We start from the raw sequence: 27751 nt of genomic DNA on the forward strand, positions 1-27751 counted from the left end.
AATAATAAATTAGAATAATTGGATCAAAACATAATTTGCAATTCATTGATTGGTCAATTGTATATTTTAATCGAAAACACATGTATGAAAGTAATAGATTGAGAAGGAAATAATTAAAGCTTTAATAAAATAACGTCAGTCTTAGACGAACCAATTTTTCAAAATGATAATATCATTCCATCTATATCTATATGTCGTAGGAATGTAACAATCACGATGAATTCAACATTTGTAGCGAATATGATCTCTAAAACGAATAAAAAGGTGGAAAATTTATCCGTATTTCTTTTTCTACAAAAATTATGATAATCATTCGAAAAAGTCATCCTATATGCGTCTTTCAGCATATTCGCTGTCATGCTTTATCTATTATGTATTCAAAATTACACTTCGATCGGAAATATTTTAGCTCGTGGTTAGAACATAACGCTACTTTATTATCATATAAATTTATTACCTTCGAGCTAAGGAATCGAAGTGTAATTTGTTCACATCAATATCAAACATATTATCATCATTATAACCATTAGAAGCTTATTTTATAATTATCTGCGATTTTTCTAGTTATTAAATTTCGCAGATCGTTAGTATCAATCATATGCAAATATCCTATTGGCGTTTATACTTTTAAATAACGTTTTTACGTTTAAATAAAAATTTATATCTTAGAATATATAAGTCCAGTTGTTATCAAATCAGACTAAAGACACATGAAAATTCATTTGCATAACAACAACTTCACATGTCAAAGTTGCCTCACGATTGCACACTTGTACAACGATTTGCATATCCGTTCCAGAAGCATAGTTTCCTGAAGAAACACTTACTGTTTCGCGTACAAACGGCGATCGGTTTTGATGTTACTATCCTCGTTGTTACTCGTTTTATCCATGTACACCATTTCCGCTTTTTTCTCACAATCAGAATTATCGATCATTTTCTCCATCGTGACTTCCTGTAAAACGCGCATCGATATTGAATATTTCTTTTCTAACCACGAAAAGGATTTTAGGAATTAGATGAATGTACGTACCGTTGAAGGCATGTGTCGTTTCTTTCCGAAATAACGAAGCACCATGCCGGCAATCAAACATAGTCCAACGATTATCATAACTATACTACTACACAACATCATGGTTGGAAGTGCTAGTAACATTCTTAAATTAGACGCCATTTCTTCGGTAATTTCCACTTTTAATTTGAACCATAACATTGGCATGTAGATGTTTGGTACTTTGTGGAAAAGTCTATACAAACATATCATGTTTTTCTTTTAATTCATAAAAAAAAAATGAATATCGAATATCGATAATTTTGTTATTAAAATTATTTTTTTCTCATAAGAACATATATGACGATACATTATTCAAACGAATTATTTATTGTATTGCTCGAAAAATGTACTTACTCTATAATTTCCGATGAATGTAAGTGTATATTAACTTGAAATACAGCTGATACTTCCAAAGGAATTCCTGTTATCTGAAATATCAAATGCATCTCTATTTGTATGATTTTTTTATTCATTACAGGCATTAACATTGCCTAATTACTATATCATGTAACAACGATACATGAAATTACTGCGTGCAATGCACGCTATTGCTTTCTCAATAGCGTATATTATCACAACAATCGCATGCTATGAATAGTCTGGATGAAAGGAAATAGAGTAAAATTAGTATCTTGATTATAAAGCCTCTGTAAAGGGGCTTAATAATTAATTAAACCTCGTTCTTTCTATCACGACTGACTTGAATGTTTACGTTTTAACAATTCGCAATGATAGCCACTTACGGGTTCTAGAGTGATGGAGAAGCTGTGATCCTCATTGGGGCTCAATCCATCGATCGCATCAAGAACGGTTGGATCAGCCTTGTAAAAGTGAGGTAAGCTAATGAAGACCGGCGCTCCGTAACGACATGCTGTTATATTTAACAAACCCGATGGTGTACACTCGCCATTACAATAACAATTGCCCATGTTAATAACATCCGGATCATTGTTGAGATATTCGTCCGTGTTCTCGGATGAATAATTATTATTAAAAGTAGTGGCAGTGGGCTCAAAGACGGTCGTATGCTCGGCTACAAAGAAGTCCTCTGTGGTCGTGGTTGGTTCGAAAAATTTCGCTTGATCATGAGGATAACGTCGTCTCGTGGAATTGCCTAAAGTTTTTCCACCAATAGCGTATCGATAACCTTCGATATCAAAGTGAGAAGTCGTTTCTTCGTATTCGTAGACTAGCGGACTAAAAAAAGTAATAAGGTCAAGAGATTATAATGTGCAAACATATCGATGAACATTGAGCTATTGCTTGAAAAAATTAGTATAATGCTTGTAATGAGAAGAGAATGAAAAAATAATAAATAATATGATAAATGTTTCTAATAGTGATAATACATTGCTTATGCGGCTTTATAATATATAGTAGCTTAAGTTTATAAGCTATTAAACGTAAATTGGTAAAAATTGAAATTTTAAGCTTTCATTAAATACATTAAATATATTAAATATATCGCTCTTTTTGTTACTGCAAGTGTTATACTTTGTTCTCTATTTTGTAAATCTAATAATAATTTTTACTAACCGGCATAAATCTGAGCTAAACAGAATGATGTCATCCTTCGTCCTGCCAGGTGGCCAAAATTCACCCGCACTGCCTTCAATGAGATTGCAAGGAGTCTTGTAGAATTTCGTCGTATCTTTATAATTCCATTTTCTCAGGATACCCAATTGGCTGATGTCATCCTCGCCTGTTTCCATATTGAAGTGTCCATCAAACATGGTGCTGCCATTTCTCTGTGCGTGTAACAAGGTCGCATTATGAATTGCAGTGGTCTTCGATTTTCTTGCAATTTTAAACTTGTTAATAATTGCACCAGGATTCAGAAAAAATACTTGCGTGAATAATTCACGCAAGTATTTTTTCTTTAACATGGCTATTCATGAGAATTAATATAATAATAAGAAAAATTATATGTTTGTTTGATTTTTAATGTTTTTTTATTAAAGATCAAACATATAGTCGCGATCGAATTTATAGGTTTTTGAATATCTATAATTAATTTTTATATATTATATATATTATATATATTCAATATTATATATTATATATATTCAAATATTATATATTATATATATTCAAATATATAATTTTCATAGAGCACATTAACATCAATATATATAAGTTATGTACAACACATAATATATATTTCCATGACCATTTTATTTGCTATGTGGCAACTTATATATGTATATATATATATATATATATATATATATATGTGCGATTTCTTCCATTCATTACCAATTTAAGCCCAGTTACAAATACTCTACTACCATCGACCGTGACGCTATTGTCCAGAGTCATGCAATTCAAATTCCATACACTATGTGCCTCGTGTTAATAAACGTATAATTTAATCTGATAATAGTTTCTCATATGCTCGTAGCGATTCTCAATGTTATTGGTTACTCTATCTTTCATGTTAGCAGTTTAAATGTTTGTGAAGATGTGAGTGATTTATAATAAAGCGAAATAAATGTCAGGCATTTGTGTCTGATTTCCTAAGATTTGGAAAAGTGAAGCGAGTGACTGTACAATACTTGCCCTAGGCGGGTGAAAAAAGAAGAATGCATGAAGAAATAAACGAATGATCGTTGAAATGAGTACGAATATATGTACATATATATATTTATATTCGTGCTCATTTTCATGGTTGCTTATTTATCTTCTCATGCGATTCTTCATTTCATGATGAAACGTAATATTGCCCTAAAACAAGTATTGTATAATATACATATATATATATATATATATATATATATATATATATACACACATATATTAATGCATTGCTAGGGAAACAATTTATATGGATATATTTGAGAAAGAAAAGATAGATAGACTTACCATGTAGAACCAGCCGAAACGATCAAAAGTCGGTATTTCGGAGTCTTGCATCATCATCTTACCCAACGCAAGTATGTTATCGGTATAACCAGTAAATAGTAGTTCGTCCACCGTTTTGATGGTAAAGAGCTTCTTGTTTGATAAAAGGAAGGATAAGGAGTTTTGGAAGTCGTAATGCCAGAATCGAATTTTGTGCGCTGCCGACTGCAAAAAAGGAAGCTGCATTAGCGCGACTTGACCTAAACTTTGCTTCTTTTCGCGTAACTTTATTTTAACATTACGATATTATACGCGCGCGTTTTTACTATTTTTACGTTACGATATTTCGTTACTGCAATTAGAATTATCAGAGAAGAATGTTTTATATGTTTGTACATATCTAAGTTTTTTTTATAATTATATCTTGCTCTGAAGAGCAAGAAAATAAATATATTTGTACTTGTATGTATACAATAAGACCACATAATTATATTGATATCGAGTCAATTGATATATCAAGTACTTTATATTGGTGTTGAATCAATTGCTATATCAAGAGAATGCAATTTACTATACTAATCGTACAACAAAAGATGCAGTTAGGCTTACTGCAGCGACCACGTCCAACTGGCTGACAGTGTCGTTGAGAGTTCCATTGCTGCGTTCTGCATCGAAATACCATAATCGTCGTTGAAAATAGCTAACAGTTTTATTTTCATGATGAAACGTAATGTTATCCTTTTGCCTCACTTCTCTGAAATTTATAAATTATAATGATAATTTTTTCTCTTGCTTTGCATTATTACCTGATCTTATTATCTGATCTTATGATCAATTTTTTTCGTCACAAACATTAATTAAAAATATATTTTTTTCTTGTCAAGATTATTTATAAAAGCAATTGAAAGAAAGTAACATTGATTGAATTACTAATGTAAATTAATTATAATTAAATATAATTAAACATTTATCGTAATTTTATGTAAAAGAAAACTTAATTTTTATTTAAAAATATAATAAGTATATTTAAACAATATTTTCTAAATTACTATTAACTGATAAATTGCATTTATCATGCAACCGTGATCATTTTTCACTAGATCTGAAGTCGATTATCTGACCATAGTTTAGACATCTGACCTACATATTTTGCTTATTGGTTTTAACGGGCCAATTGCTATACAACTGCACAGGACGTGTGTAATGACGACGACCTTATCCCTAATATTCTCTTATTGTCAAAGATGCAATCTTTATCATGTAACTAGCACAAGAGATGAAAGTATGTTGCTAGAAGAAAAATTTTGAGAAAAAGAGTTCTATTTTACGCGACAACTATTACAGTCATAAAAAGAGAAGTTTGGTTATTTGCACAAATTGAGGATAATCGATAAAAATGATAAAAATTGAAGAATTTTTATTAAAATTCAATTTTATTTATGTAATGGAAATTTTTTTATTATAAGAACTTTCTTAATCAATCATTGTTACTAAGAAAACAATTCATTGGAATTCATTATCGCAATTCTATTATTCTTTAAAGAACGACATTTTAGTTGTGGGCTGTTGATTTTATAATAAAATCATATATTTTTATCACATAAAAATATTACAATTACTGATGCTGCCAATTATTTTTGTAGGTCGATGTTTCACATATATTTAGTAATTTAGCGACTTCTTAGATTAATATCAATCAGTCAAAAGACACAAACCGGTGAAGTGCATCTGTGTGGCACTTGTTATTAAATACACAACCGAGAAGAAAGTAATTACATAGTCAATTACTTCATATAATCTCGCCCACGCGTGTGTTACAATTTGACCGGAATATTTTATTGTTCATTAAAGTGTCAATACAGCGAGGTTAACTATTTCTTCTTAATTGTCATTATTAGGTTTATTATCGCATTGTTACTTCATGACAATCTGATTAGCATAACTTTATCTTTTATATATATGACGTATATCGGATCCTTATGCACTATTTTTTTTCTAATCTGCATATGTTTTGCTTTTATCTATTATAATAATATATCGATCAGTAAGTTTTGTTTAACGCTGATGAAAAAAATAGTTCTAATCTATATTGCAAGAATCTTGTTTTATTTATAATCAATTGATTGTTTATTTAAAATATATTATTCTTTAACTTTTAATAGACAATCTAGTTAGAAGTGCAATTCATCTAAATGAATGAGAGTCCAGTTGTTTAGTTTTTATTACTTAGTTTATCTAATTTTTATTATGATTATAAAACTAGATATGCAACACAAAATATTTTATGAAGTTAAGAAACTACTTTAAAGTCACTAAATAATAATATCTGTAATGCTTTGAATACATTATTTAGCTAGCTTGTGAATACATCATTTAGCTTTTAGCTACACAAGCTAGCTAATATAACGTATTTGATTTTTCAGTTTTTATCTAGTTTAACTGGAGAGATATGTGAGATGCGTTTCTATTATATTGTATTTACATTTAAATTTCACATACATTTAAATTTCACATACAAATACTTCAATACATTTATATTTTATATTTTTTAAGAAAAATAAATATTAAATTTATGTCTTTTGTGTAAGATTTTGTATATTTATATTAAATTAGCAATACGCTCCTTTTTGGATTGATAATTATATGTCATAATCTAAAATTAGTAGAATTTTTTAATTTTATCATGATTATAATTTAAATAAAATCGTCTAAAATGATTTTTTTATTTTCAAAGGATTTAATTAATTGATCGATTCAAAGTTAAAATTATGTTGAAATAATAATCACCTAATCAATATTTATATCATTTTGATATTAATTTGATCAGAATTTCAACTTTGACATTTGATTTTTAATGTTTAATTCGACATCATATATGTCACTATATATTTCTGACTGGGAAACATTTACATTACTTACTATTTAAAATTAAATTATTGTCGTTTATTAAAAGCAGGATACCCAATTTGTAAAATAATAAATAAGATAAATGTACAATATATACAATCTAATCAATACATATTGGTTATGTATTTAACACTGAATGATTGCAATTTTATCTTATCTGGTGCGACATGTGCATTAATTGCGTGGTTTCGAAATTTGATATGTCTGCGAGTTTTTAACTGACAAAGATAGAATATACATGTATCGATGTTTTTAAAACGGATTGATGCAGAAGTTAATCTTGAGCCTCATCGATACATATACATATATATACATATATAAGAGATATATATATATATATATATATATATATAAGAGAATACCTTCTTCTTTTGTACTTGTTTCCGAATGTCGTTTATGATCAAGCGCAATAATCGTTTATTTGAATGAAGGTCATTCTTACCTGAAACAGTAAGGGCCAATTTGATCGTAATGCGGCTTCTCTTTACCAAGTTCTTCCGGATTGGTCCAATTAAAGAGGTATACCTCCAAGAACATCGGCGGTAATTCGCTAGTGTCATACCATATTTTAAAGCTGTTAGAAGTCGGCGATAGAGCCAATCCCTGCGTATGGAAATAAACAAATTTTAATCCTTTATTTTTCTCCAATTAACTTTTAAAATTGTTTATTGTTTAAAAGAAGTTGAGAATAGAGAATCCTTTGAATTATGCACTGGGGCTTTAAATAAAGTTATATAATAATTCTTTGTACACATACACGAGAAAATATCTATAAATAATCTTTATTATGTAAAATTACAAATAACATGTAATTAAAAATAAAAAAATGAATAACATGCGTCATGAGATGATTGGCGACTTTTTTATTAGTAGATTAGTTTTTTTTTTAGTTTTTTTGTTTTGAATGACCATTTTCTATAAGACATGACTATTTTTATCTATTTACTTTTTTATTTCGATTTTTTAATTTTATATAATTGATTTTAATAATTCTGTGTGATATATATTTAAATTTGAATTTTTCACACGAATAAAATTAATATTTTACTTTTATTGTATATATTTTTATATTATACGTATATATATATATTTATATTTATAGAGTTTAAAAAAATTATTTTTATCTGATACATTTTTTACAAACAGGCAGCTTTCTTCTTTCTCTCAGATTCGCATCATAAAATTTATTCATTCGATTATATGAAAAAAATTTTAAATGATAATGAATAAATTGTCACATCCGTTTAAAAATTTGTTCGACATAGAAATCCTTGAATAAAGTTATTCTGAAGAAAGAAACAATATATTCTAATCAGTGATTTTAATATTTTTTCCATTATATATTAGTTTACATTATCTATTTATTTTGTTTTTCCTTTATTTTACGTAGGCATCGTCAAGATAGTGAGATACCGAGACATTTAGTATTATTTTGGACGGTATCCTATCTCATCGATTCAGATATGTAACACCTTTGTTATAATTTTACTACATCATCACATTTGCGCTGAAGATGACCCAAAAATATGGTCGAAACGTTCGCTATTCCTTCGTTTAATCTTAATTTTATTCTTATTTATATTTGTTTTATGCTTTTTTGTATAATAAATAAATAAATGTGTCATAACATCGACGCTCGACTCGTATTGCTATTGAAACTAATTTGTTAATTTTATATTTCGAGTCTTATACTTTTATTATTTCTAATCAGTGATGGCAATGATCGTTTTATAACGATAGTCTGATAACTTCTTTTAACAATGATTAATGATACGATTATATAAGAGATTTTTTTGTTTAACGATTTTTGAATCCTATTCTACGATTAATATCTATCGATCCAACATGCTTGGTCAGTCTACGGTAGATCTTCATCGCGCGTGTAAATAAAACGCAAAAGTAAAGATTTGCGATGTATTATCGCAAAAATATATCATTGACCATTGTATAACTATACAATGTTGCGTTTACAAATTTCGCCTGTACATGATGCAATGATAATAAAGTGCCATTGACATCGTATTAGTAGTGTTAGTAAAAGCCAAGAAAAGAATTAGTAAAGTATTGAAAAGTTAATTAATTATTAAATCGATTGCAAAAGATACGATATACAGCTGATGGCGATAATCTCGAGTAAGAATCTATTCGCGCAGCTGTCAACAATTTTCGCGATCGTGAAAATAATTCGAGAGGATAAAGATGAGATATGGTGGATCTTAATTTTATCGGTACCGAGATATTTCGTGCGCGACGATGTTGTCGGTGGCGTGAAATCGTTTTTGCAACCAGTTGCAATGCACATAGAAACGCGCCAATTGATGGGACAATCAGCCACTTTTCCAATCGGGCTGTGACTAGCGCTGAGACAAGTTACTCCAGTCTCTAATAGTATCTGGACTAGTTCAACGAGTAATCTTATGTTCGTTGTATATACATGTCTGCATGCGGCGATGGTCGCTTGCTGCGTTATTGTGTACATGGACATGATTCATTTTTCGCGATCGCGAATACAAAAACAATTTGCGACGCGCATGTTCTCGTTTACCTTCGGTTGAGTTCGAGTAGTAAGTATGATTAATCGTTCGAAAGTCAAGAATAAATTTCAGCATTTTTCCTCACTAAGAAACAAGAAGAAAGAGAATTTTAAAAATATATTATTATTGCTGTGTGACTGATAACCTAAGAAAACAAGGCTATCCGTTTACATAGAATAAAAATGAGTACGATTCTCATAGAGTAGATGACGTTTCATACTCGCATCGCATTTTATATGACCGACAATTTATTATGCATTACAGCATATTTTATAATATTAATTAAAAAGAATAATTAGCATATTATATATAATTTATAAGATAAGAAATGATAAATTTTTTAGGATTAAAAACCACGTTAGAAATATGTCAACGTTGATGACAACTTATTAAAATTTTGAAATTTATGTTATGATTATTAAATTGTAATACAAAAACATTTTATCTTTAATCATTCAAATTAAGTATTTTTCGATTAAATAATTATACCATTCAATAATTATGCCATTTTTTGTCATCAAATCATATTTTTTCACAAAAATCACTTGAAATTTATTACACTTTTGATGATATTGTGGCGAGCCACATCAGTATCAGTAGTAGAGATAAGCAAAGATTAAATTTTTAGTGTCAATGTTTATTACACAACGGCTTATATGTTGCACGCATATAATCCATTTCGAATTCAATTTAACAAAGATTTTAAAGCGGATATCGAGTAAGTAAATACACTAGCGCGATCTAACGAGAGAGAAAGATAGTGATTATGTTACACCAATCTTGCTTGGAGTCACGAGTCTTATCACTTTATGAAATAAGGTTCTGCGATCTTGAAAAAAAATATATAATTGACATAATTGGTATCACGAATAAAAATGTGACAATTGTCCGCACTCACTTTTTGAATTATATGATGGAAAAATATTGGCCACAAAAAGCAGATGGAGATGCCAAGGGCTACCAGAAAGAGCCCTAAGATGCCAAAGCCGAGCGACTTGTTCGTCCACGGTCTCATAGCGACGCGCGTATCTCGTCGAGCACTGATTCTCGTTTCTGCAGCATGTGCACCCTGAACTCCCAGTGGCTGGACTCTTCGTCGATCACTTCTCTCACTCCCTCAACTTCCCGGCCAACGATCCACGCGCTTCGCGGAGTCTGTAAGATAAAACGTATCTAATCAAACTACGGTCGAGAGAGATGACGAGTTTACGCCTCATACTATATGAGGTATGCACGTGTGTGTTGCCTATGCGTGGCGCGTTTCTTTCAGCTTAGCTTGTTATGCTCGGTGACGTTTCTTAGTCGGCCAAGACTGCGTAGGCGTCGACGCGAATAGACACGCTTCGTTTCATGCGTGTCAACTAACATGTCGAGTATTTGTGAGAGTATTCGGAAGATCTTTTGAAAATATATGGAATATTTTGAATAGTGTTTTGAATAGTGAAACAAGTTCATAGGTCTAGAGTAAAGTTTACGGAATTTAATATAATTTTGCATTTTTTTTCTCGATGTAAAAAATAATAAATATCTAAGAGTTTTCTTCTTTCCTAAATTATATTAAAATAAAGATAATAGAGTGTAATATGTAACAATCGTTTTTATATGATTATTTTTCTATCTCTCTCTCTTTCTACATTTATATTCAATATTATAAATGCAAATCACGAATGATGCAAGAACTTTTCATTTAAAAAATTGATTTATTCTAATGAACATTTTATATTAATGATAAAAATAAACATTACGTGATAACAATTCGCAACACGAGCTCAAATATACATTTAAATTATTACAAAAAGATAAATACTTGTTCATAAATTCTTAGCATAAAATGTATTTGTTGAAAAATATCATGTCTGTATTTTCGTATTTACAACATTCCGGTTATATATATATATATATATATATATATATATATATATATAGAATTCGTTATTTAATAGGTTAGTTGGAGATGAATCGATATAATATTAATCGGCTTACCTCTTGTTAACAATGTTTTTATATAACTTTAGTGATATTAAACGTTTAAAATCACACAGTGATAATAACAAAATAAAAATCAATATAGAATTGTTATAAAATGCATTATGTATTACAACAAATATAGGGGAATTATGATTAATTAATACAAAAAGTTAAAAAAATATATTGTTTATATTTATAATATATATATGATAGTCATAATGCTGACACTTATTGTAATATATCAAAGTCTTTCTCTCTCTGATTACGTTTTTAAAATACTGATCAAAATAAAATTATATATAATAGAATAATAGGATTCCCATAATTAGATGTATTAATTGTTAATTGTTTTTATTAAACAATTTAAGCACATCACAAAATCTATGTAAAGTGCTCGATAAATTATATATTATTAATAGATCTTTTGCTTAATTCATGATTTTCTTTACTTCAAGTTAACTCATATCGCGCAAATCACTGTTTTCCATCAGAAATAATTATGTTAAATTACGAGTTGTATCAAAATTTAAAAAATAGTTAAGATTTCTGTACATATATATCTAATCGAGAAAACTTATTAATAATGATTTATTAATGAATTATTAATGAATATTATGATGTATATCTACGGATGGGAATAAATTAAATTTTTTACGCCGAAAAACATTGTGAAATATTGTAAATGATTGTTCGCGTTTGATTAAATTTTTTGATGCAATATAATTATATCTTATTAAGTATAATATAATATAAATATATATTAGGATCATCAAATACTTTAAAATATATAATAATTACTAGTAATAATTGAATACTACAAAGCACAGAATTTAATAAATTAGCGCAATTATAAAAAAGCAAGATATCTACGTATATATTTGCTTATATAACTTTAATTCATGGACATAGTCATTAAATGTTGAAAAAATTGATTGATGGAATTGGAAATTTGTTGCATAATTGATATAGATAATTAGGCAAATTTCATCAAAATTTATAAAGCTTATAATTAATAGTTTTTAGCTTATTATTATACTTTTAACATATAAACATCTATTACACAATCTGTTATACAATCCAATGATTTAATTATTTATTTCTTTAGTTGAATGTGTTTTGAATATTAGTATTTCTTGAACATTATTTCATTTCTGCTCTATATATAAATAAAAAATGACAAATATATGTATAAAAATGTAGAAATACTATCTTTTTTTAAATATATTTTTAATTTTATTGATAAATTTATTGATATATAAAAAAGTTCAAAATAATTTAAGCTTTTCGCAAAATGCAAACTTGCAAAACAATTACAATTTTGTAAAAAATAAATATTTCTTCGATTTGATTGAGATTGAAAAAATAAAGTGAATATAATTCGTATTTGACGAACAATTAAAATTTAAACTCGTATACACTTGCATTAGATAAACACATAGCATAAGACTAGTTAAACTAACAATAAATAAAGCGTTAAAAGTACGTATTCTTCACTGACCTTCTTCACTGATAATCGTTTATAACAACGAATGATCTATATTACAAATACTTTCATGATAACTTCTAGCATAGTCATTTTCATAGAATTTGAATGATAATCATGCAGAGTTATTTAAAGTTCAGGTCTTGTCACGATGTCTTATCATCTATGCCAGTTATCGTTTTTTTTTCTCGTTAACGATAATTTTTTCGTTAAGAAAAAAATTAATCTTGAAAAATTTGTATTTATTAACTCTAACTATAAGTTGAAAGGCGTCAATTAAAAGATAAGTAATGCTAGATACATATAATCTAAATAAATTTGTATGGAATTATTCATTTTTATTACTCATTTTCATATATTTTATATTCACATATTTTAATATATTTTTCACACATTAATTCAATTGACACATGTTCTATTGACATCAGAAATCGTAAAAAAATAGATAGAAGAAAATTAATAATAATTTATGATGATTGAAGTATAAGACACACTATTGAGAGTAACCAGAATATTAATATTATAAATTACCAGAACATTAATATTATAAATTAAAATCACTTTTCACGATTATAATTTTTTTTTCGCTTATGCAGAAATTATCATATGTTTCATTATGTGAATAACAAAACAACATGTGAATAACATCGATATTTCTAATTTTGTTTATTAAAAAATCGAGATTCTTTTCGGTTAGACTCACTTTTCAGTGCTGTCCAGATGCCAAGGTTTCAGTTTCTTCTTGTAGCACCGAAATATTAACTGAAAAAGACGACAGATAAATATCCGCTGAGCTCTCAGGGACTGCTACTCCCATTCGTGTCTTTGTGCTCCGATTCTGTATACGACGTGTTTGTTACTGATGAGTATGGGTACTGCGAATCAACAGGCAGGGTCTAACGTCTCTTATCCCCTCCACTTAGGGAGGATTTTTTACTGAGCGTTTCTGTCCTTTGCGCCTTCATGACCGCGCCCCTCATTCCCTTTCATATCCCCTCATGATCAGCACACGACAAATTAACTATACTTGCGTGGATTAAATACGACACGTAGGAAGACTTTTGTCGTTTACTTGAATTCTTCTGTCGCGACTGAATTTTGTCTGCTTCTTTCTTTAATTTTCAGGATAAAATGATTAATATTTGCAAGATGAATATATATATTTATCATCACGGAAATATGAATCGTAAATAATGAATAATAGTATATCTTCCGAAATTTTATTTGCATGTAGAAAAGATTAATTTATATGTTCGCGAAATAATGATCAATCAATGCCGTACAAAATTAAATCTTAGCTAATAAATGGTTACATAATTATGGTTATTTTATCGCGAAAAAGCATAAAAAAATACTTATATATATTTACATATTTACATATTTATTATGTTTTTGTCTTGTAATATTTCTTTCAATATTTCCTTAATTTTCGGAAATTACATAAATGTTATCTTGTAAGAAATGGGAATACAGGCGACATAAAATTAGATAAAATGCTATTTGTACGCTATCATATTAATATTTTGTATTTTTTAATTATTTTTCAAAAAGTTTTTGATTGTAACTTAATATTTTTTGTAACATTGTACCATATCTTATATGATTAGAAAATTTGAACTAAAAAATGATCAATAAATTAATTCAATATATGCATACGAGTGCATAAATAAATTGAATAAAATAATTATAATATTAACAATTATAATATATTCTATTTAATACACGTATTCGCACAATTATGTTTTGCTCATCGATCGGTACTCTTTAAAGTTTTCTAAATTGTTTTATTATTAAACTTGTACAATTTTTTCTTTTGTTTTATTATGAAAATTATAAAGTTATTGCTGTATTTTTATATTAAAAAATAATCATAAAAAATTTTATATAAAAAATATTTATGTTAAAAAATCATCGTTCTAATGTGAAAATCATGTGAATAATATAATAATAATGTGAAAATCATGTGAAAAATAAATGCTCTATATCATAAAAAAGAAAATTATTAAACTTTAGAACGCGTTTTATTGTGATACTCAAATTTTCAACTTTCACAGAATACATATAAGTTGCTTTGCATATTCTTATCATCTTAGCATCTTAGCTTTGTTCCCATTTAAATCAATAGTGTTAAAGTGAGTTTTTATCTGTTTAAATATGTGTTAAGTGTATTTCAAGGAGAGTAATTTTTTTATGTTCTCCATAAGAAAAATTACTCTCCTTGAAATACAATTAACACATATTTAAACAGACAAAAACTCACTTTAAGACATTCTCTGTCTGCTAAAAAATATATATGAAAAAAAATATATGAAATGAAATATATATGGAAATAAATTAGTATTATTCATACCGCGCAAACATGAAAATCTTGACCTCTTAATTACATAGCTGATTAATGAATACAGTCTAAGAAGTTTTTATGGTCCTACTGATGGGACGAACAGTTGTCTGTCGGCCTTGTTATATCACGGTCTTATGTAATCGTGAATAAATTATTATCGCATGATCAGACTTTGTCAGTGCATCGAACGGAAGTAATTCGATTTTGTACTTTGTACGCACCCTCTATCGGCATTTCCTTATTCTATGTTTAGAATTAATGAGATAAAGAAAGTCATTTAACGATAAAATGGTTAAGGCAAGGATTTAATGGGATTGTATTCAAATCGCTCGATTTCTTTACATTATCATGATACACGTGTTTAAAGAATTATTATTAATTGTCGAGAATGATATATGTTACAGAACAAGTATATACATATTTTATATTTATTGAAGTACATATTTTATATTTATTGAAAGATTGCATGTAATAATTGTAATATTTCGTGCAAAAGAGTTACTTTTAATCGAATATAAACGAAGATTACTGTGCAAACAATTAAATTAAAATATGGTGAGTCATACACATAAATGAATAATATCTGATAAAATTAAAAACATATGTACGTATATTGCTGTAAACATGAAAAAATTTTTCTTATCTACGAAATTCACTTATCGTCACGCACATTTGATAGTTCGACATATTTCCAAATAATCAACATTCAACTTACTTGCGGCGGTCACGATTCTTCAATCGATCTTGGATTCATAGTCTTGATTCCCACTTCTTGAATTTTATACGAAAATAAAACGTGAAGAAATATGTTGTAAACGTCTCTGTTCTTATCTCTTCTCGATATCAATCTTGATGATATTTTATAGTCTCATTCTTATATTCTATATATGGATCTGTCTTTGTTTCTTTGTACTTTAAACGCTTTCTGACATTTTTAGCCGCCAGTGCAACGCACTGAAATGCTTTTGTTCTCGTTTTACCGGTTATTTCGAGGTCTACCGGTTAGTGAGAAAGGAAGAAGAACTAACAGACCGGTGCTGCGGTCACCTACGATCCGTCAACGACGCCCGTTTGAAACTGTCGGTATGCAATCCGAACGAGAGAACGATCATGCTCCGAGCGGATAGCAAGCCTTTAAAGTGCCACCACCTCTCCCTGCCCTTGTCGCAAGTTAGTTGTCAGTTTATCGGCGTGCGTCAGGAACGTTTGACGGTTTCGCGTTTTTATCGTCACTCCGTTGATTAACTCCGATAAATCCTGATCCGGTAATGAACGTTTACCTCATTAACATAGGTCGATCGTTCCCGTAAGCGGCCGTTGGAATCAGTTTAAAAGAAGGAATCCGACTAATTGTCGCGATGCCGGCGCCTCACGAAAGTTTGAATGACGGCAACAATGATGCCGAGACACTGAAGGACTTGGACGTGGAATTACTTGCGTAAGCATTAAAAAGATAAGAACTTGTCAGAGATACAGTCTGCTCGAAACTAATCGAACGAGAGCGAGTCAGCCGCGTTCTTAATAGTCTAATCAATATGCAATATTCATAATATAGAAATCAAGTCTGGCAAGAGCCCCCATTTTCTTATAAAAATATTCTTTTTTGGTGTGTGTGTGTACCTTTTATACAAATTATATTTTTCAAACTCTACAATGAATATATTTAACACTCATTTATATATTGAATATATTTAAATTGTATTATTGGACATTATAAGACAAAGTTCATCTTTTTTATATAACATTTAAGAAAAATGAACTGATCTTTGATAAATAAAGACTTTGAACTTCTTTTTATCACGCAATTAGTACAACTATCATTGCAATTACAGATAAATTAGAAATGCATTATGCATTAGTATGAAATAAAAAGAGAGGTGTTGATACTATATTCCATAATACTTTTATAACAATGATGATAATGATATGATATTACATAGATACATTATTATACCTTATATTTATTATCGATCTGACAACTTGATTCATACATATTTCTTTGTCATTTTCATCGACTTCAATTTAAATTTATTTGTCAATATTAGAAGTTTAACCAGAGTAGGAAATAGTTATTTCTTATTATATCACTTATGTGTCTAGTATTATGATCAACAAATATTTAATTTGCTATTTGAATCATATCATTCAATATACTAAAACTATTCAATAAAATAAAAAAATATAGACAACTAGAAAATAATTATATTTTTCGTAACGACATGTATATTTTATGCACTGCATGCTGATTTCAGTAAATAGGTGATACAAGTGATACTAGCGAGAGGTTAATTAATGCATATCGAACGATAAGTAAAAAATAAATAGTTTAAAATTTCTTATGGAAAACTACTTATGAATTTTTTTTATGAATTTGCGTATGTTTCTTTTTTCCAATATCCATTTTATGATAAAGGGTAAATAAGCAATTTATCAAATAAGGATAGCTGCATATGGCTAAAATACGTTGCAAAAAATACATACATACGAATCACCTATGTCTGGCACTACGATTAATGAGTATTTAATTTGCTACTTAATGCACTAAAACTATATACAACTATAAAAAAAATTATAATTTAATATACATAGCTTTGAATATAATAATTTCTGTAAGGACCGAGGACGCGCACCGTTCCAGCCTTGTAGTCGATGATTTTATATCGTTGATAATTTCACGCACATGGAAATGCAAATTTCATAAACGGCCTTGTGTTTACATCGCGGTGACTGTCGCCTTTCCAGTGGCAAGTTGCTGGAAGAAGCCATTATCTTCTGGCAAGCACCACGTCAAGCTATCCACTTATGCAGAAACACTATTTTCTTGTGTTGTTATCACGAGGTATCAGCCGGCCGCTTACGAAGCCCATCAATGCTCGCACACTTGCTGGTAAAAACACCCAGTATTTCATCATGCTCGTCTCGTATAGCGACGTGACATAAATGTATAATGTATAAATGTGATCGATTGCAAGAGTCAATTACTAGATACGATCGTGTTTAAATAGATTTCAGATATCTTTCCTGCTATGATAATTATATTACGAGTGACCATATGTTGCGCAAACAATAACAATCATGTCACTATCGGGAGGTCAATAAATTCACGTGTAAAAGATCATAAAAATATCTTTGACATTTTCGAGAATTGGCTTATATATGGAGAATAGTCGCATAAATGTTTTGCTATTTTTATATTTTTAAATATTCTGATATCCAATATAAAATATATATAAATTTGATATATAAATAATATTTATATTATGCAAAATTTTACAAACATATATAACTACGAATATAAATTTAATATGTAAATACACTTTATTTTGATGTTAAATTTTTACAAGCGAGTGATAAATTCTTTTTTTAAATTATTAAAAGTATGTTATTAGAACAATATTATTCGATACAACGCCATTTATTTCTTCAAGCGACTTGAAAATTCTATCAATGTTGAAAAAATAATTGTCTAGTAATTATATTATTGACGAGTAAGAGTAAACAAGCGTGTTTAATTATATGCATATGTTATACATGCATTTAATTATTTTCAAAAATTTAAATTACAAAACATAATATATATATATATATTGATTAAATATTTAATGTTCACAAAACAAGTAATATTACTGACATATTGATATAATTTTTTCAATTTTTTTTTATTATTGTTAGCTGCGATAATTATAATGTGTATAAATACGTATGACAATATTGCGCTGAAAAAACTCAATACAAGTAGTAATAAGAAATGTAAAAGATATTTATACATATCTTTAATGGCCATAATTTATATACTCGTACAATAAAAAAGAAGAAAAAATATATAATATTATAAACGACAATTTCTCTTGACACAGTTTCGTATTTGATGACCTGTAATATACGATGATTAAGTCTAATTATTTAGAACATGCAATTATTTAGTAAAATTGTTAAACAATTATGGTATAATTAGCGATACAAGAACACTCAAGATCCTTAGGTCAGAGTGGTTAGATAAATAAAATCGCTGGTGATACTCAAGAATATATACGTCCTTAATATATTAATTCTGTTCTTCATTCCGTCACTACATATACGTGATAATATTTGATACTATCATTTTGATTTACGTATGTCCTTCATAATCTTTAAAAATTCATACCTTTTTCAAGACGCACAAATTTGCCTTGTAGAATGATATATTTTCTCTGCTATTTCATGAACAAAACTTGATGCTGTTCTTTCTATAACGACTCCTTTCGCTAATAATCGTACGACTGATGTACAGTTTTTATTGAATATTTGTAATCGATTATGCGCACAGCTATCTCGCTTAAGTACACACACGTGCTTTTCACAAGTTCACTCGGCTATTTCTCGTTAGATGACTGACAAAATCGTTTTCTCGCCTACCATATAACTGCTAGAGCTGCTGCCAAGAAACCTATACCGGCGACAATTTCCATGGAAATCGCTCTATTGCGACGATAAGCAGGCACTTTTAAACTGATTCGTTTACTGGTTGCAACGTCGTCAGTAAGGGATATCGCTGCCACTTCGAAGGTATAGAAGCTTTCCTCCTCCAAAGTTTTCACTGGGGTGATATTAATTATACATTAAAAGTATTATACATTAGAAGTATTACCGTTATTTGGTGTTTTAAACATGTATGATAACTAATTTGTAAATTAAAAACAAAAATGATTTTATGATAAGTTGTTTACCTAGATAATAAGTATCGGTTCTTTCTGCTCTTCCATACAAATGCTCGGACTGTCCTCTAAACCATCTCACGGTATAAAGTCTAACTTGATTTCTGCCATATTCAGGTGGTTCCCAAGTGACCAAGTAACCCTCAACCGTCGCTTGAACCCTTACGTTGACCGGCGCTCCCATGACTTCTTCTAAAATAAAGCCTACACTTATGGCTTTGAGATATTCGACTGGGATCTATAAAAACTATTTTTAAATTTTTTTTTACTCACCTTGCGGACTGCGATGTTCCGATGCCGAGTTCTCGTCGAGAGAAGATCCTAGAAATGAAAATCATTTGTTAAATTATTTATTTATATTTTCATATATCTGCGTATTTAAATACGCCCGAAAGGTGACAATTTTACCTTGAGAGTCTTTAGTCGGTTGAGTGAATATCCGAAGCGCTTTACTGAACATTCCGTCGCCATACTTATCTTGACTCAACACCATAAACTCGTATTCTCGTCCTGGATGAAGATTATTGACCGTTGCCTCGGTAATCTTTCTCGAAAGAATTTTCATGGTTCTCCATTCGGACGTATCCGTTGGTCTGTACCTGCACAGAGAGACATGCTTATGTATTTACTTTAATTATAAAAAATTTCTTGCTCATTTATAGCAAGCGACAATTCAAAATTTAACATTTTTTTAAATTATTATTGAACAAGCGAGATACTTTACAATACTGAATACTCCTTCTTGGGCCTCACGTATCCAGATACCCAAGTCAAAGTGACAGCATTCTTGCTACTGCTAGCGCTTCTTAGCTTGTACGGTGATCTAGGCGGAACGTTTAACACCATTAATTCAGCATCCGCGATGACCGTCGCCGCCTTGTTGGTAGCTGCGCATTGATACAATCCTCGATCATGTTCCTGGATCTTTTCTATCGTGAGATTGCCATCGGTTATGATACTTCTGTCAGGCGATAAAGGCATTCCGTCCTTTCGTCGCAGAAAATTATTCGTTTTATTACAAAATAGAATGTATACAACATAACGCGTAATTGGCGTAATTAACAATTAAGGCGTCGTACTTTGTACCACACGATGGTAGGTCGACGCGAGTGGTCGCCGTCTCTGGTTTGGCAAGGAATTTCCAGGTCGTCGCCCAGCTTTCGTATGTATAAATGTCGCGGTGTAACTGTGAATACCGGCGATCTTTGAACTATCTGTAATAATAAACAGTAATTAATTTAATATAATATATATTGAATGATATGCAATTGATATTTAGTCTCGAAAAGCTATCATAATATGCTATCAAAGAAACTATAATAAATAAAAAAAATAAATAAATAAAATAAAATTTATTTGGTTTTGTTCTAAAAATCATTCGAGACTTTACTTTATTGTAGAATAAAAGCAGTTCGAATACATGATGCTGACTAGTTAATATTGATCAATGCTGATGTTTCTGTGCTAAATTTGTTCTTTCTTTTTTTTCTTTACGATCTGTATATTGCTCTTTATGATAGCTCGATAGATACTTACTACGGTGATCGAAGGACTGGGCCCTTCGGTACCTAGTTCGTTGTAGGGAGTGCAACTGTAACTTCCCGAATGCGTCTCGTCTACTTTACTAAAATAGAGAGATCCGTTTCTCCTGTGAAAGACTCCGTGCACCTTGTAATGATAAAAGAGAAATCCATCTTTTTCCCAACGAAGATTCGTGAGAGGCGGGTTCGCTCTGAAGTGACAGTCTAAGAGGGCTGGTTTGCCGTATGGAAGATAGACTTCCCGGGGTGCGTAAATTACTTTTGCCTTATCTAGAAAATGAAGATATCAATTATCGATAAAGAAATGACGTGCAATGAATTAACGACGTCGCACTTGGCGCTCATTATTCGACGCTCACGTTGTACGTTGAGAAAGGCCGAGGCGTTTTGTTGATCTCCGTTTGCTCCGGTTACCCTACAGGTGTATTCTCCAAGGTCATCCATGGCAGCTGAAGTTATAGTCAACGTTCCGTTGGCATCGATAGACGCTCTTCTTCTGAGATTCTATCGCGATAGCGAGTTAGGTAATTTTTAAGATGTCGAATTAAAACATGTTTTAAAAATTGATTGAGTTAAATTTGAATTAATTGAGTGAAAAAGGCAATCATTTTTGTACCTGTATTTCCCAGATTGCTGTCCCATCATGAAACCACGTTATATTCGTATCTTTGCCTTTAGGGACACAGTCAAAGGTAACAATTTTGCCCTCCATGACAGTCTTATTGACAGGTGGTATCGTTAGCAGAATATCGCTTGCAACAGTCGTCGGGAACAGCGACGCACCTTTTTCAGGTGTTCAGGTTGAACGATTTAACGAGTCTGCTCAGGTTAGGTGCTTCAAGTTAGTAAGCAGCAGCCGGGTTATACAATAATTTTTCCTTCATATCATTTCGTTCGTTATTATTTTATATCAGCAGGATTAATGGCACGAGATAACCAATTGTAACGATGCATCTAAAACGCATCATACCAAGCATTCCACCGACCGGAAGCTGCCGCCCGACGACCATCCATCGGGCAAGGGCAGGGGCGCGGTACGCCCACAATTTTTAAATTTGCTAAAATCCGCCGGCCGAAATATCGCCGAAAACCGACGAACTATCCCGACGGTACGATAGGTAAACGACTCCGGCGACAATCTCGCTCAGAAGGGTTGTACCATCTTCGTCGACACGGGTCGACTCGTATAAAAGGGGGCTGTCACCGGCTTAAAAGACACTTCCTCTCCCGCTGGTATAGCGCGGAATCATCCAGACTCATTCCGAACCCGTTACGTACCGAAGAAACGACCAGAGGTGGAGGACTACTCCACCTGGTCATCCCTAAGGTACATTCCAGACCCAGACTCAGACTGCCGACCGGATCGGAGGGAAGCTCCAGTTCCGCCGAGCGTTCTCGGCCTGACAGTCGACAACCCCCTTTCCCCGCACCGCCAAACAAGTATCACCAATATCCCGGGGTGGAGAGAGAGCCGCCTCCGACAAGTTCTCATCCGATGCTTGTATGAAAAGCTCACGAGTACTACGAGCCCGATTAATTGTTAATTCGCGCCAATAAAATCGTAACAAACAATCACGAACCCAGCGAGCCGCACGTACAAATTTAAAAGCCCAACGATCAGCTGTTGGCCCGACACTGCTATAAAAACCGCGCGTCAACACGTATAAAAACTATTCGTTACGCGGAAGCGTTATCAAAGACGCCCAAGCGCAGGCATTTAAAAACTAGCGTAATTAATTGCGATCTAATTCTAATTAACGCGCAAATACATACACACACACATTGTAAAAATACAAATTACACTCAATAAATACACGCATATCTTCCAGTAGATTCGTGACGTTTCTCTCTCTCATCTGACACAACGAACTCCTAATCCCGGCGAGTTATTCCGCGGCCGAAAAGCAACGTGACACAATTAATCACTTGCATTTTTAATTTTGCATTTTGACAAACGGGTTAACCAAATCAAGTTAGTATCAAAATTAATAGGGTGCGGCATCATCGTATAAGCTATATATAAATGCACATGTGATTTTGTATATTTAGTGTAAATTATTATTTCAGAGCGATATTTTTGCAACATTATACGTGAGAATCATGTAATACTTAGTTTAGATATAACCTTGAATTAATTATAGTACAGAAATAGTCATTTTCCGCAATACATTATCCGATAAATAAGTTATTGTTTGAATATATGAATGACTCATTGTCAGCCAGTCGTATCATGTTAGTAGAATTCAATATATAGAGAGTGAAAATTCTTATCTGATCATTTATTACACGAATCTTTTCTAATTGATAAGTTTAACCTTAGATGATATAATATAAATATATATAATATATTTATATTATATCGTCCAAGATTAAATAATCTTCATCATTAAATTCTATCTTCTAAATCTTCAAGAATTAACTTAAATCTTTAGAAATAATTTTTTAATTTAAATCTCTCTCACGTATTTTTTTACAATATTTTCTCGTAATATTTTATTAAGAATAATTTAAGGAATATTTTATCTGATCTATTTCGTTGCGTATAATAAATACAATGACACAAATAAAAGAAGTGCAAATGACCTTTTAAGATAGACTGCTCCTCTCTGTATTTTGGACCCTAAGAGAGTTAAGAATGACGGAAGTACTTAAATGAATGATTAAATTTGAAGACTCATATTCTACTTGTCAAAAAATTACAGCACAAATTTCACAATTATAAGCTCAGTTAGCTTGCACATCGGACTAAATTTAATAATCAGTCTTTGTTAATTGGCATCAAATTGCATTATACATGTTAGATTTTATTTACATTGGCAGATACTTGATATTTGATAGATTATTATTATGTTATCTGGTATCTCTCTCTCTCTCTATACGTTAAGGGGTGTTTTCCGTAGAGAATTATATAATAATTAATAATCATAAATATATGTTAGTGTATATATACATATATGTATAAATTCTGTTATATTTCACTACACGATTCTTTGTCGTATGCAAATACAAGTAATTCTAAATGATGAAAATTACCATGGATAACGAGGCGAAACCACGTGCCATTATTTCTAGAATTCGGCGTTCTATTGGGAAAGATCACCCTGCACTCATACCAACCCTGGTCGCTCTCACGAATATTTGTGAGAATTATGCTACCTTGGCCGTATCCGCGATGTTCGTCATCGTCCAACAAGTGTATGCGACCTTTGTAATCGTTGTCAACCGTCACGTGCCCATCGTACCAAGAAAATACTGTGCGACTCTGTAGCATTATAGAATATTATTAAAATTTCCTCGGCATATATATTTGTGATAAAATGTACAAAAATTAATTTTCTCTATGTTAAGTCATATCATATATTTTACGAAAAATAATATTACTTTCTTCTTATAATTTTTTTTATTCGAGGAATATCCATCTCTTTGAACGACCCATTTTTTAATGCAATCATAAGTGAACCTTGAACAAATTACATCGCGTAATCTGATCACAGTTGTTGCCATCATTAATTGGATCATCCTTTCGTGGAATGCAAGACTCACGCGAGTCAACGAAAAAATATAACATGCGTTAAATTCAAGTTGTATTCACGCAAGGTCTCACTTTAATGAAATACGCAGTTTAATGATTAATGATTCGCTATTTCCAACATTTCTCAGTCTATACGTGTCGATCAGTCATACTTCCTACATCGATAGTTGAAAAAATCTACAATCTGACGAGAGGAGTGAGAATAGCGCTAATCGTTTCTAATCGTCTGACAATGCATTAACAATGACCCTCTAGTTGGACCCTTCATGTCGCAGACTGAACGTGACTAAATATAATGCAGCCTTGCGTCCCATAATCCAATTACCTACGACGGACAGACAAAGAAGAAAGAAGCACCTGTTTTGCATACGCATCAGGGACCAATCAGGTTAAGTCCCACTTGATTCTATGCTATGGCCACGTGCAATCTGTTTCCGTCGTATGTCGCTCGATACGACATCCGCCACCTTCCATTTGGACAAATTCGTCGTTTGGCCATTATCGTTTTAACGAAAGTCGACGTTAGGCAGAATTTTTCTTTAATCATTTTTTAGCTCATAAATATAATGATCTTACAAAAATATCTTCTTATCTTTTTATACATGTATCAAGATACTTAATGCTACGCTCTCTCAGATTATAATATATGTACTTGAAATTGAGAAGAGAAATATAGAATACCAAGTAGATATCACGTCAACGAAATCAGATACAATTTCGAAGAAATTGAATAATCTATTCCTTGAACGCTTTTTCTATGCGCCTCTGCCGGAAGGCAACGAGTCCGTATGTAAATTAACCAAATAACAGCCTGTCTTAACGTTCTTTAATCGTCAATCAGTCAATCGCGCGTCATTGTGTTACCATTGTTACACAGTGCGATTTGTTAGTAAACGCGAACGTTGCTAAAATGAATTGTTTTGCTTCAACTTCAATTTCAGATTGAATAAAATAAATGTTCCTTATATAAATTTTTTTTATTTTCATTTTAAAAACACAACATATAATACTTTTGCATTTCAAATTTTAAACGATATGTATCTTATGTGTATATGTTTATAGATATCAATAAAATTAACTATTAAAATTTTTCCAAATTAATAGTCAATCAATCGCAATTAATGTGTCGTATCGGAAATCAATATCACATTAATTTATCATAATTTCCTAATAAACGCTTGTGCATAATTACTTAATAAACGTTTACATAACAAACACATTCGATCCAAGGTAATAAGTAAGATTTTCACATAATGTCATGTATCGGCGTTTCGATCACGCAACATGTAATGTTATTTTTTACGTTACTATCTTGTATGTTTTACCATGTCATTTATCTCACGAATTGTATAATTTTTGTTAGATAATATATTGACAGTTTGTCTTATTGATATTACGCTATGAGATATGAAAGAATCATTGAAATTTATAACGATTGAGATATTTTTCTCGTGAATATGCATGTAATCGGTAAAAAAATATTACGAGTTTATTATCATACTTACATGGCGGTTCCATTGAAGCACGTACGGAATCGGTGTTTCGTGTGGAAAATCAAGATTGCAATTAAATTCCGCATACCCTCCTATCCTAGCACTAAGATAAGTCGATTTCTTATCCTCTTCTAGGACTAAGCTGTAGATGCAGGCTGAAAAACCGGCGATTAAAAATTTCTCACCACGATTACTGCGAACCAATTTTTATTTATCTGCGTATTTCGGCGACGGAATATTATGGATAAGTGTCTGCGTGATAACGTCGCGTGTAAAGTGATATTATGCATTGGGACTAATTTCCGGAGATTGCGTAATTTTCCGTCGGATTATGCGTGACCATCGAGCGCGTTAACAAAATGATACACATTGTTGTTATCTATGCCCTCGCATAAACAGAATCAACGATGACTGTGTGTGATTATTCAAATAAACAAAATGTTCATTTCAATACTTTTGAAGGTCTCGAATTTAGTCTGCCTCATGCATTACGCCAATCATCGAATTGTGCCATTTATAGTGATTATAGTCTAAAATGTTGATTTCTGCTTGTTACAAGATATCTACTCAAGCTTTTTGCAAGCAACTGAAATTTTCGAGAAATATCTGGTGTGTCGCAATTTTAAATAAACGATATGGTGAGAAATATAATTCTTTTAATTAATTATATTAAATATGGGTCCTTATCTCCAAAACTCTTACCTTCGTAACAGAGTAAGACTGCCAGCAGCTTGTAGATTTTAGCGACTCGGTTCATTCTTGTATGTTTCGATTTCACGTTTTCACTTATATCGCGTCAACGGTAGTAAGGACGCGGAAACGACGATAGGTCACACTTTGCAACAACGACCGACACATCTGTCATCACCCGCACACATCGGCCATCATCTTCGAACTCAATTATTAGCATACGTCACTCTTACGCCATAGATGTGCGTTTTGGTTATCCTAGATCTCTTTCGTTCTTCTCCTTTCAAATTCAAATTAACTTCAAAACTTGAGTCTTTTCTTTAAACTCTACACACCTTCTTCGTTTATCTCGGTACTCAACAGTTTTCAATTTTTTTCTCGATTTTATTATTGAATGTTAGATTGTAATTGATCACTGTGTTTTGATTCCAAAATTTTTGTCCAGAGATTTTCTCCAGGACACCGGTATCACACTGTTGAGGTCATCATCTCTGGAATGAACATGTCGGAAAAGCACCAGGTATTCTGCATGCCGGTGTTGTTCACTGGAACGATGCACAGTTTCCGAGACGAGTTTGGTCCAATGTAGAGTGCTCCATAGGCAACACTAAATCGCGTAATCGCGTCGTGCACTCGCTCAGTCCAAGCGGATACGGATATTTTCTAAATTATA

General features: G+C 31.1%; 2 protein-coding genes across 5 annotated transcripts; both read right to left on the bottom strand.

Annotated features, from left to right (window-relative positions):
* Positions 1 to 45: 45 nt before the first annotated feature.
* Positions 46 to 16135, bottom strand: LOC105257933 (protein croquemort). Of its 3 annotated transcripts, XM_011268879.3 has the most exons (11): positions 15844 to 16135; positions 13491 to 13549; positions 10235 to 10491; positions 7245 to 7405; positions 4505 to 4649; positions 3917 to 4120; positions 2591 to 2802; positions 1798 to 2251; positions 1409 to 1482; positions 1034 to 1247; positions 785 to 955 (listed from the first exon to the last, which is right to left on the bottom strand). In XM_011268879.3, exons 3-11 carry the CDS (start codon positions 10349 to 10351, stop codon positions 824 to 826), a joined length of 1713 nt encoding a protein of 570 aa, XP_011267181.1. In that variant the 5' UTR covers positions 10352 to 10491; positions 13491 to 13549; positions 15844 to 16135; the 3' UTR covers positions 785 to 823. The 3 variants fall into 3 exon arrangements, with proteins under 3 accessions (XP_025266385.1, XP_011267181.1, XP_011267182.1); XM_025410600.1 differs by lacking the exon at positions 15844 to 16135 and having other exon boundaries at positions 46 to 955; positions 13491 to 13875; XM_011268880.3 differs by lacking the exon at positions 13491 to 13549.
* Positions 16136 to 18921: 2786 nt separating this feature from the next.
* Positions 18922 to 27529, bottom strand: LOC105257935 (protein borderless). 2 transcript variants are annotated; one of them, XM_025410596.1, is made up of 12 exons: positions 27091 to 27529; positions 26401 to 26543; positions 24397 to 24625; positions 21980 to 22146; positions 21723 to 21867; positions 21359 to 21633; positions 20902 to 21036; positions 20547 to 20809; positions 20231 to 20421; positions 20096 to 20143; positions 19835 to 20014; positions 18922 to 19704 (listed from the first exon to the last, which is right to left on the bottom strand). In XM_025410596.1, the coding sequence occupies exons 1-12, from the start codon at positions 27143 to 27145 to the stop codon at positions 19520 to 19522; spliced, it is 2016 nt and encodes a 671-aa protein (XP_025266381.1). In that variant the 5' UTR covers positions 27146 to 27529; the 3' UTR covers positions 18922 to 19519. The 2 variants fall into 2 exon arrangements, with proteins under 2 accessions (XP_025266381.1, XP_025266380.1); XM_025410595.1 differs by having other exon boundaries at positions 19835 to 20026.
* Between the last annotated feature and the right edge of the window lie 222 nt (positions 27530 to 27751).

This window comes from Camponotus floridanus, unplaced genomic scaffold (assembly GCF_003227725.1).
Source record: "Camponotus floridanus strain SB8 unplaced genomic scaffold, Cflo_v7.5 scaffold33, whole genome shotgun sequence".
NCBI classification, from domain to species: Eukaryota; Metazoa; Arthropoda; class Insecta; order Hymenoptera; family Formicidae; genus Camponotus; species Camponotus floridanus.